This window comes from Protomyctophum parallelum (genome assembly GCF_964188405.1).
Source record: "Protomyctophum parallelum genome assembly, chromosome: 13".
Classification (NCBI taxonomy): Eukaryota; Metazoa; Chordata; class Actinopteri; order Myctophiformes; family Myctophidae; genus Protomyctophum; species Protomyctophum parallelum.
The window spans coordinates 16,839,908-16,852,342 of record NC_139708.1 but is presented as its reverse complement, the minus strand read 5'-3'; the positions used below and the strand labels follow the sequence as shown (position 1 = coordinate 16,852,342).

The 12,435-nt window shown below is 41.8% G+C and overlaps 1 protein-coding gene across 1 annotated transcript in view; it reads left to right on the top strand.

Moving 5' to 3' along the window:
• The first annotated feature begins 3,746 nt into the window (after positions 1 to 3,746).
• LOC310869344 (integrin beta-3-like) overlaps positions 3,747 to 12,435 on the top strand; it is a 16,870-nt gene continuing 8,181 nt past the window's right edge. Inside the window, exons 1-10 of the mRNA XM_083780034.1 lie at positions 3,747 to 3,880; positions 4,676 to 4,761; positions 5,070 to 5,271; positions 5,970 to 6,222; positions 6,669 to 6,831; positions 9,476 to 9,637; positions 10,153 to 10,248; positions 10,348 to 10,437; positions 10,588 to 10,722; positions 11,347 to 11,776. Coding sequence (XP_083636160.1) covers positions 3,814 to 3,880; positions 4,676 to 4,761; positions 5,070 to 5,271; positions 5,970 to 6,222; positions 6,669 to 6,831; positions 9,476 to 9,637; positions 10,153 to 10,248; positions 10,348 to 10,437; positions 10,588 to 10,722; positions 11,347 to 11,776 — 1,684 coding nt within the window. The 5' untranslated portion in view covers positions 3,747 to 3,813. The remainder of the gene's footprint in view (positions 3,881 to 4,675; positions 4,762 to 5,069; positions 5,272 to 5,969; positions 6,223 to 6,668; positions 6,832 to 9,475; positions 9,638 to 10,152; positions 10,249 to 10,347; positions 10,438 to 10,587; positions 10,723 to 11,346; positions 11,777 to 12,435) is intronic.

Here is a 12,435-nt window from a genome sequence, read left to right as displayed (position 1 = left end):
GGCCCTCAACAAGGACCCCCTCACCCCATATTCCTGCACCCTGCATCCACAAAACACATGTAGACCGGATAACATACTCCCAGGCCTTTTCCAGGATCTGTGCAAGAGTGAAGAGCTGGTCAGTTATTCCACGACAAGGATGGAATCCACCTTGCTCCTCTTGAATCTGAGGTTTGACTATCGGCCAGACCCTCCTTTCCAGTACCTTGGTGTAAACTTTGTCAGGGAGACTGAGCAATGAGATACCTCTAAAATTGGCACACACCCTTTGGTCCCCTTTCTTAAAGAATGGCACAACTGCAGTCTGCCACTCTTTAGGCACAGTACCAGACTTCCGCGCAATATTGAAAAGATCCATCCATCCATCTTCAACCGCTTATCCGTAGTCGGGTCACGGGGGCAACAGCCCACCAGAGAGCTACAGACTTCCCTCTCCAGAGCAACATTAGTAACTTCCAAGTGTTCCAAGGCCAATGAATGGCTGTGAATGAATGGATCTCCTCCCAGTGGGACTTGCATCGAGGACCTCCCTATAGGGAGACGCCCGAAAGGCATCCTAACCAGATGCCCGAACCACCTAAGATGGCTCCTTTCCAGGCGAATAAGCATCGACTCTACTCTGAGTCTCTCGCGTGACTGAACTTCTCACCCTATCTGTCCCTATGTTGAAAAGATGTGTCAAGTGTCAACCAATCCCCTCAACACCCAGAGCCTTCAGCATTTCTCGACAGATCTCACCAACCTCTGGGGCTTTGCCACTGTGGAGTTGCCTAACTGGCTGCTTCCCGGCAGGCCTGCAACTGCCTGAGTCTCCCGGGATAACATATACTGACCATAACTGTTATGGTCAGCCCATAATTAGCACAGAAGTCCAATAAAAAGCCACCACTCGGGTTCAGATCAGGGAGATCATTCCTCCCAATCACGCCACTCCCAAGTGTCTGTCATTGCCCACATGTGCGTTGAAGACCCCCAGTAAGACTACGGAATCCCCCACAAGAAGTGCCCCATACATGGCCCCATGTAAGGCACCTTGAAAATGCTGCATGCAGAGGCAGCTATACATGGCTCTCTGCAGATACTTGTCTCGTATACATTATGTGAATAGGATTTGCAACCCCATTGTCAGGGTATTGACCCTATGTACACTTTGAAGTTTACCATCATAGCTTTAACAGAAGCAAAGAATAAAGATCCATACCTTTGCTTCTGCTGTATTACTTCAAATGGTGGTGGCCATTTTTAAACGCATAATTTCAGAAATGAAGTGTTCTTATTTGTCTCTTTGAATAATGTCTTTCTTATTGCCCTATAAGGTACTTCCATACCAAAAGTAAAAGTAAATAATGTTTTTTTTTAAATTAAATTTGCATATTTGTCCACCCGCTGTCATGGTAATTAGTTATTATTAATTTTTTGCATTGAAAACTACTCAATTTAATTCCTTTGTTGAAACCAATATTATAGCTCTAACAGAATTATATGAGCTATGTTGTATTGCTGTAAATGGCGGCAGACATTTTTAAAAATGCATATATTTCAGAAATGAAGAGTGATCTTATTTGTCTCTTCGAATAATTTCTTTGCATGTTACTTCCATGCCAAATGGAAAACTAAGTACAAGTTTTAGGGTGGTGGGGAGGGGGTGGAGGTTACCCTGTTAAAGCATGTTTCTTCTAATGAAATGATCATATTTTACCCCTGTTGTCATGGTAATGAGAAAACTTATTGGATTTTTTTGTCTTGAAACCTATTTAATTGGATTCCTTGACCCCATAAATGTACACTTTGACACCAATTTCATCATTTTAGCTCTAACAGAAACAAAGATATGGGCTATGCTGTATATGGCGGCGGCCATTTTTAAAAACACATGTATTTCAGAAATGAAGAGTGATGTTATTTGTCTCTTTGGATAATGTCATTTCTATGACCCTAAGGTACTTCCATGCAAGAGGTAAAACTGAATTAAAGTTTTAGGGGGTGAGGGGGTGGAAAGTTACACTGTTAAAACGTATTTACATTTGCAAATTTTAGCCCTATTGTCATGGTAACAAGAAAACATTTGGGGTTTTTAGACTTGAAATAGATTTATTGGATTCCTTGACCCCAAAAATGTACACTTTGACATAAATATTATTATTATAGCTCTAACAGAAGCAAAGATATGGGCTATGCTGTATTGCTGTAAATGGTGGCGGCCATTTTGAAAAACGTGTATATTTCAGAAATGAAAGGTGATGCAGCTTGTGTCTTTGGATGAATCTTTTCCTATGACCCTAAGGTACTTCCATGCCAAAGTGAAAACTAAATGAAGGTTTTAGCAGGTGAGGGGGTGTAAAGTTACCCTGTTAAAAATTTTTTTTTAATGAAATTTGCATATTTTACCCCTGTTGTCATGGTAACGAGAAAATGATTGGGTTTTTTGCCTTGAAATCTATATATTTGGATTACTTGGCCCCAAAAATGTATACTTTGACATCAATTTTATTATTATAGTTTTAACAGAAGCAAAGATAGGGGCTATGCTGTATTGCTGTAAATGGTGGCGGCCATTTTGAAAAAGGTGTATAATTCAGAAATGAAAGGTGATTCAGCTTGTGTCTTTGGATAAATCTTTTCCTATGACCCTAAGGTACTTCCATGCCAAAGAGGAAACTAAATGAAAGTTTTAGTGGGTGAGGGGGGGTAAAGTTACCCTGTTAAAACGTATTTTTTCGAATGAAATGTGCATATTTGACCCCCGTTGTCATGGTATCGAGAAAACTATTGGATTTTTTTGTCTTGAAATCTATTTAATTGGATTCCTTGACCCTAAAAATGTATACTTTGGCACCAATATTATTATTATAGCTCTAACAGAAGCAAAGATACGGGCTATGCTGTATTGCTGTAAATGGTGGCGGCCATTTTGAAAAAGGTGTATAATTCAGAAATGAAAGGTGATGCAGCTTGTGTCTTTGGATAAATCTTTTCCTATGACCCTAAGGTAGTTCCATGCCAAAGCAGTTCTCTGTATCATGACTTGAAGTTAACGGCAAAAAAATCGGCCTTAAATCTTCCACTATATTGTTTCCTGTTTTAAAAGCCACTACTACCATGGGACTTCTATTACTCAATTAAAGAGTGGAACTGCTTCAGACACATATATTGACACAGAGACTGGTTCTCTTGGGATGTCTGTCAGTTTTCAACAAAAGTGATTGAATCTGACCAGGAAATGGTCCCTGATCACAATGTTGCAGCCACTGTCCACATTTGTCCACTAGAGGGACTTCCAATACTACTTACCTGAATTTGAGACATCTACATCCTTATTGCAAGCTGGCAGCTCTCTACCTTAGCTCTCTCTACCTCTACCGTGCTATTGATACAACTCTGTCTGTCTGAGAATCTGACAAAGTATGAAAGTATAGGCCTAATCCAGGTTTCAGTTGGGTCTAAACTCTAAAATGATATTAAACTAAAGCCTGATTGATCGCATCAATGCTTAGTTTAAAATAAATTACTGTCATTTGAGAATAAACATTTATTTATGTATTAATGAATGAATGAATGAATGAATGAATGAATCAATCAATCAATCAATAAATCAATTAATTAATGGCACAATAATCCTCTGAATAAAACTAAGGGGTTAATTTCCAAACGGATAGGCTATAGGGCTAGGCTATGACCCAATCATGTATCCACAGGCGGTACATGGATTTTGCAACTTGCAAGAATGATCAGAGGTAAATTGTGGTGGTAACTTCAACAGAGTCACTGAGTCAGAACATCCGACGCAACAGGCAGGAGAGTTGTGTTCCAGCCATGGGAACTTTATTAGACAGACTAGTTATATTGACGATATTATTATCAGTTGCTTCAAATGCTTTCGGTAAGTGGGATTTTATTCTTTAGGTTGTGATAAAATAAAAAATAAATAAAACACTTTTATGCGAATGTAGGCAGCGGCTACTAAAAACTTTTAAACGGTGAAGTATTAGCTGCAGACTGCTATTATAGCCCAAGTTTATGTTTAACGTTTTCTTTATCGTTTACAAAAACGTTGTGAGCACAATATTTATCCTTCGCTAATCTCGCTAACTTTTTTTCGTATTACCTTATAAGGGAGTGAAAATACACGGGATCTGTAGACAGACTATCCCACTTGTTTGCCCCATGGGACACACCTATGAGCCTGCTGCACATGCGTTGCACCGACCTAGACAACACATTTCTGTTTTGGGAATCATATCATACTAGGCTACAATGGAGTATATAGCTTATGAAAATTAACTCTTACAATTAGGGTTAGGTTAGGACATTCCCTTGGACATGGGCTAGGCCTACTATAATTGATATGACACACGATAAGATAACTGTCATAAATGGAAATTCTCTAATAGGGGTCCTCCCTGGCACAAACATTTCAAATGGGGGTCCACAGTTTGTTAAGAGAACCCTCCTTGTGCTGAACATTATTTTGTGACCTGCTTTATCTGTTGTTGATCTGAACAGGATTTCTCAGTCAAAGACTAAGGAAACGAAATTAAATGTGGTTAATGGATGACATGCAAAGTCCTGCTTGTCTAAAACACTAAAGGAGAAGTAGTTATTCAATTATTATGGGTTGTTATTGTTAATGCATTATCTTTGTGTTTATGCTATGTTATGTTTGTGTTTATCTCAGGCTCCAACATCTGTACATCAAGAGGAGTGAGCAATTGTCGTCAATGTTTGGCTATTAACCCTAGTTGTGCTTGGTGCTCTCAGGAGGTGAGAATATCACACACACACACACGCATGCACACATGCACGCACACACACACACACACACACACACACACACACGCACATGCACGCACGGCCGCACATACATGTCCAGGCTGTACTGTACCTCGTTCTTAGCTCAGCTTGCGTGTTTGAACATGACCCCCCTGCAACAACATTCCATACTGTTGCTTTCTCCTTTATCCATTACACACCTTACCGTCTCCGCTTCCATTGAACTTAATTAAGATGTAATGTGTGTCATTCCTGAGAATGCTGTGCCAACATGACCTGGCTGTGTTTCATGGGTGCAGGAGTTGGGAAAGGGGGGCTCCAGTGCGTCGCGCTGTGACCTGAAGCAGAACCTGCTGGATGGGGGCTGTGCTGCCAAAGCCGTGGAGTTTCCCCTCAGTTCCCTGGATGTCCAGAAGGACACGCCTCTGAGTGACAAGGCTTCGGGGACAGCTCATGTCACTCAGATTAGGCCTCAGAAGGTCCATATGGTGCTGAGACCAGGTACCAGACACTGCACTGCACGGCACGGCACGCACCCGCATGCACGGACGCACACGCATGATACACACACACACACACACACACACACACACACTTAGCAGCTCCTGCCTAGTTTGGACAGTTTTTAGTGGGCGCATCAGTCTATTTTGAGTGAGAACGGCACTTCCATATTCTAGAGGGCGAGTCCTACTGGGAATGTTAAAAAGCAACGTGACAGCAGAGTCCTGTGGCAGGGGTGCATACGTTGGTTAGACATGCAAACAGTCTGACAGGCATTAGTCCAACAACACCTTCGCTCCCGACATGCAGGGCAGGTTAAAAATAACCTGTGGCAGGTTAAAACTAACCCGTGGACCCCGACATGCGCAGCAGGTTAAAATGAACCTACAGTATGGCAGGTTAAAACTAACATGAGGCTCCCGACATGCGCAGCAGGTTAAAACTAACCCGTGGCAGGTTCAAACTAACCTGTGGCTTCCTGCGAGGTTAGGTTTAGGGTTTGGGTTTTGGGTTTTGGGTAGGGTGTCGGACTAATGCCTGTCGGACTGTTAGTACGTCGGACCAAACACATGCACCTTCGCCACAACTCGTCACTGTATTACGACCTGAGAGTGACAATGTGTTGATCATAACCCTAATTTCAATCTTAGCTATAACATGTTATTTGACCATTTTCCTCATTGTTATTTCTTTCTCAGATGATGCCAGGCATTTCACTGTGTCAGTGAAGCAGGTTGAGGATTACCCAGTGGATCTCTACTATCTGATGGACCTTTCTTTCTCTATGAGGGATGACTTGGTTAGTCTTCGCACCTTGGGCAGAGGGCTGGCTGCAGCCATGGCCAAGAAAACAAGTAACCTGCGCATGGGCTTTGGAGCCTTTGTAGACAAACCTGTGTCACCATACATGTACCTCGCCCCTGAGGAAGCAGTCACAAACCCTTGTCATGGGTAGGTGTTGATCATGTTTCACAGATTATTTAGAGTAGGTGTAGGAGGAGGATTTGAATACTAGATTTCATAATATCCTGGCCACTGAAAATGATCCTACATTAAAATTGGCTAATGGGAGGGCAGGCCGGCCGGAAGACCATGGTCGCGTCACTCTGACTCAGACATAAACAAACAAACCGATACACCCATATGCAGGACCATGGCTACGTCACTACTGTAATTTCCAACCATGACACATTTTTCTCTCAAATTATATTTTCATTATGATCATTGTGCATTATGTGGAGACTATTCTATCTATCTATCTATCTATCTATCTATCTATCTATCTATCTATCTATCTATCTATCTATCTATCTATCTATCTATCTATCTATCTATCTATCTATCTATGTGTTGTATAGGTATTTCACCACCATACATACCCCTGTCTCTTTGTATAGAATTACGACTACATGCAGGGCTCAGTTTGGATTCAAGCATGTGCTGTCACTGACAGAGCAGGTGGAACGCTTCACTGAGGAGGTGAACAAGGAGCAGATATCCAGAAACAGAGATACACCAGAGGGTGGCTTTGATGCTGTCATGCAGGCAGTGGTGTGCAAGGTATGAAAATGTGTGCATGCAGAGTTGCACATGCACGGTACATTCACACTTAAATGCTCATGTATTCACATTCACAAATAAGCAAAACAGATTTGTGCACTTGCACACTGTGTTCTCATTTCTGCGTGTTATATGGCAGGTAAAAGTTTTTTGGAACTACAGTATGTTGCAGACAGCAAACCTTCGCACTACGTTAACATTTTGCATACTATGTTGATGTCAAAGGCAACTGTCTGCATACTATGTTGATGCCAGAAGAATGCAGATGTGTACACTATTCCAAATAAGGTAACCTTCTTAAGGTTAGGTAAGGTGGTGTATGGTTATGCCTAGTCTCATGTTGCCTCAGATCAGACTTACATCTGGCAAAAATAAATTCATTGAATGGGCTTGGATAGTGGCGAAAATCAGCACTAACAAGCCTAACTGCTTTGAAAACCAATCCAGATACCGTCCCAGTAAATTAAACTACTGATGCACAGACTTGAACACATCATCAGTGTTGTAAACCTAGAATCGTTGGGTGTTTCTGGGTCTTACAACATACACCTACTGTCTCTTGCGACACTAAGAGGCTTCAGGCGCTGTGGGTGTCCGGGCCTGGCTCCTCCTTCGTCGCACCATACGAGGCTGATTTTAAACCCTCTTTACAGGCTTTACTGCAATCTGTAGCTTTTGTTTCCTCCTCACGGAGGAAGTGGTTTGGGCTGCCAACCATCACCACCAGCCCCAGATTTCCGTCTCTCCGTCCGTCCTCTGTCTCTCCAGATCACCTCACTCTTCGTGGTCGTCATCCAGTCCCTCATATGTCCAGCTTTCCGGGTTTGTGTAAACACAAACATTGGCTTGTGATTGGCTGATCACCCTATAGCGATGATTTGATTGGCTGAGCAAAGTACATATTGAAGATAAAAGTGAGGGCCGAAAAGTGAAGACGGAATTGTGATTGGCCAGAATAAGATGATGTATGATGATAAGAGTGCCTCTCACTTCACACGGGTGTGAATTTTTTAGCCCCATCTATGTCAAGCTTTTAGTATGTGTGCACAAATTTGTCTTACAAAAACATTAAATTCCCATTGACAATTTTACATCATAGTGTAAACACAAACATTGATGTGAATTGATGAAGTCTTTCAACTCTCAACTCTCGTAAGAAGTCGGCGATGATTTAAATCTCTGAATTGTTCCACCCAGTTGTAGCCCATTCATTGAATTCAGATGTACCAGACATATCAGTAGGCGAGATCTCTGAACGTCTGGCTACATGAGACTAGCTAATGGTTAAAGTAAGGGTTTGGGTCGGGACAAGGTTTACAGTAGGTGGACTACCACGTAGTCTCCATTCCATCTGCAAATTATCTGCATTCCTTCAGCGCCAACATGGAATGCAAAAGGCGAGGGAGTCAGCATGTGTGCACCAAAGGTACAGTACAGTACCTGCCCAAAACAGAAGTTAGATATTTGCCCGGAACCCAAACTACGCTGTGTTTGCCGCTGTTACGCTGTTACTTCTTGTTACTTATTTTTCTTTTTTTTTAGAAATAATAAGTGGTGGCATTAACAGCTTCACTTCTTGTTACTTCTTAAATATTTCTTCTAATTTATGGAATTTCTTAGATTTTTCTTTTATTTCTTCATGACATCAAAAAAAATCTTTGGATTTCGTTATTAATTCATGAAATGTTTAGCTTTTTTGGGAATGTTTTCTTTTAAATGTTTTGAAATAATCACAATTACAATCCAAATGTAGGAAACAAAAACTAAGGGTGCCCATAACAATGTGTCCGCGACCCACAAATGGGTCCCGACCCACTGTTTAGGAAAAAGTGAACTAGAGAGGTTCATGCTCTGAATGGAGTGCATTGTAGCTCCGCCAGGCTGGCTGTCTGGTTCAGTGCCGAATCAACCCCTCCGATGGCCCTGGCACTACACCAAATCAAAAGGCCCCATGCACACGCGCGAAAGTGATTTGCGTGCATCCGTGCACGTAACACAATCAAGAACGACACTAGTCAGTGAATGGACACGCACACGTTCAGCGCACCGCCAGTACTATCGCCGCTGCTCCCAATAGAGTTATAAGGCTGCTCCTGATGCTGGATCTTCTATTTTTTTATGTACTCCCACCGAGTGGTTAAACTGTTTGACAAAAACACTAGCTGGGGTTCCTCCATTCCTGTGTTGCGTTACATTGTTGCGGTAATCTATGAATACGGTTTCGACAGAAGCAACAGCTGTACCTCGCACAGGGCCATGTAAACTGCAGGCCCTGACGCTTAAGCTCCAGTAAATTCCATTGTTAATTTGGGCCTGGTCCGGTTTATGATGTCTGTGTCATCTCTGACATATCTTTGATTTATGAAGTATTTTCGCATGATTTCAGGCTGATCTGCCTGCTATTAATTTCCATAATAAAATGGAAGCAACATGATTTAAAATGATACTAAACATAAGGTTAATGTGTGGAGGTACTGGCAAGGTCTACAATAAATTTGACACTGATCGGTGATCGGGCCAGCGTTTGTTAGATTAGCTCCGGACAGATTAACTCCACCAGCCCAACTGCCTTTGGGCTGGTGGACATAACTACGGCATGCGAAGAGGCTGCTCATGGTTTTCTCTCATTTTCAATCTCTTTTAGGACCAGATCGGCTGGCGTCCAGATGCATCCCACCTGCTGGTGTTCACCACTGATGCTGATACTCACATTGCACTGGATGGACGCATCGCTGGGCTGGTCCAACCCAATGATGGCCTTTGTCACCTTGATAGCAACAGCAACTATAACAAGTCCACTGTGCTGGTCAGGAATGTTTTTTTTAATACTGTTTTTATTAGGCATTTTTTGTATATGACAACTTCAGAATATCATTGACAATGATAATGAGTTATTCAGTTATATAAAATGAAAGATAATGACAGGTAATGTAAATTCCACATACAATACATAATAAAAAAGATATATAAATGTGATAAACACGAAAAAACTAAAAACAGTTAAACAATGACAAATGTGAACAGACAAACAAAACAAAGACAACAGGACAGACACTCTTGCTCTCAAACTTTCCCAACACGTTGTTGTAAATTAACTGAATTACAGACATTTCTTTTACTCAGTTCCTTTTTTTTATTTTCTTTTCTTTCCAACTTTCTATTATGTTATCTATTGTGTAGGAGGGGTTAGCGTGCACCTATAGAAATGATCAATGAAGGATTGGGTCAGGAAAGTTTGCCTCAGAAATTCAGAATCCTTTGTGTTGTATTGAATTACTTTTTAAGGACTAACAATGTCAACACTTGCTTCTTTCTTCTCAGGACTACCCCTCTCTGGCACTCATGAGTAAGAAAATGTCTGAAAATAATATCAACCTGGTCTTTGCTGTGACCAGCATTATGATGGACCTCTACCAGGTAAAGATGATTTACAGCATGTGTCATAGTATGTGTTGTCATTAAGAAAAACAAATGATCTCTTTGTTGCTGACATGCGTCACTGATCTCTCTGTTCAGAGCTTCAGCCAACTCATTCCAGGCTCAACAGTGGGGACACTCCAGTCCGATTCTGGGAATGTTATTGAACTCATTCAGGAAGCGTATGATGTAAGAAAATCTGAAAATCTTACTCAAAGTAATTGTCTACCTATACATTTCTTAAATGTACACTACATTGTGGCTACATTTAGCAAAACATTGCTGAATTATTACTTGACAACTTCAGTGACCTCTCACTTATATCCTTTGTGTGAACAGAAGATCCGCTCTAAGGTGGAACTGGAGCTGGTGGATGTCCCAGAAGAGCTATCCCTGTCCTTTAACGCATCCTGCCTGGATGGAGTGGTCACCCCGGGGCTCAAGTCCTGCTCTGACCTCAAGATTGGAGACACAGTATGTATCAAAGTTATTTTGTTTTTGTTAGCGAACACCTCCGGTGTGTTTATCTTTTTTCTTTTCTTTTTTTCCCTTTCTTTTAGGTAAAAGTGAAGGTGAACTTCGTAACCACCTAACCATAGCTGATCACAAGCTCACATTGTGTCGCATTGCTGTACGCTACGATCCTCAAGATCTGCTTTTCTTGAAAATGTTTTGAAAATGTCTGGGACGCTAGGCTTAAAGTAGTTAACATTACATACATCCACACAAACACCCAGAGATCACTAGTCTTGTGTGGCCAGACTGTTAATTTTCAAATGCTTCCGCCATACAGTCTGGAGAACGGGAGCTCTGATCATGAGCAATCGATAAAGCGGAAGTGAAGCCTCTTCCCCACTTCCGTTTCGTCTTTACAGTTGCGCACTTTTATCCTAATATGAATAGAAATCATCTATGCATATATAGCTTGCTGCTTAGCAGAAATGGATATTAAAAAATTAAATCTAAAGATATTTCTTCCTTGTTCGGATTTCGGGAGGTGTAGTTCAAGACTTTATATAGCATTCAGGGATTTGTGGAATAGTTGTTATATATAATAGTTGGGACTTAAGAGATCACAAACACATTTTCTCCTTACAGGTGACATTCAGTGTGGAGGCTCGGCTGCGTGGCTGCCCTAAGGAGAAGAGCCGTACGTTTACTATCAAACCTCGGGGCTTCAAGGACGCGCTGGAGGTCACCGTGGAGTTTGCCTGCGGGTGTAACTGTGAGGCTCAAGCTGAAGCCGATAGCCCCATCTGTAACCAAGGCAATGGAACATATGAATGCGGCGTGTGTCAGTGTCACCAGGGGCGTCTGGGTCCACGCTGTGAATGCGCTCATGGGGATTACAGTCCGTCCGACGACGCCAACTGCAGCCCAAAGGCAGAAAGTCGCGTCTGCAATGGGAGAGGGGACTGTGTGTGTGGAGAGTGCTCCTGCCATAGAAATGAGTTTGGAGAAGTCTGGGGCAAGTACTGCGAATGTGACGATTTCAACTGCCTGCGCTTCAAAGGGGAACTGTGTTCAGGTGAGCAGATGTTTATAAAAAAGGTACCTTGGTACTAAACACTGTCTTGTTCCTATTGAATGACCTTGTATAGAACACTTACAAAATGCAGATGCCAATAAGCAGAGTTGTGTTATTATTATTATTACCATTGTTTGTACGGTTTGTACCCAATTCAGACAGTCGCATGATCAACATGAAAACCATCTATTGCAATGATCAATATGAGCATTATATATTATGTGGCTCTGCTCCTGTGATGCAATCTGTGGAAGCGTGACACGGTCTCTGAAATCACAACAATCCGGAAGCAGAGCCTAAAGATGCATGGATATCACATGGACATCATAGACATACAGTATGAACTCCTCATAGGGCAGAACCTAAAGACACTCAGATACTAAAAGAACATATTAAATCTATGTGATCCCACTTTGAATGTCATGCTGACATAGTGAAGACCTAAACGCTACTACAGAAGGAGGCTGGGTAGATTGAGGGAGTTTAATCACTGAACAGCTGGCAATATCAGTAGCGGCGAGATGCATGGGCTTTTTTCTTTTTTTTAAATCCTGTGGCAGATTCGTCTGGCTAGTGGCGAGATATATGTTGAGCATATTAGAGTGAGTGACCGGTCTGCTTAAATAGTGTAGATTAATCAGGATAATGGCCTCATGTAA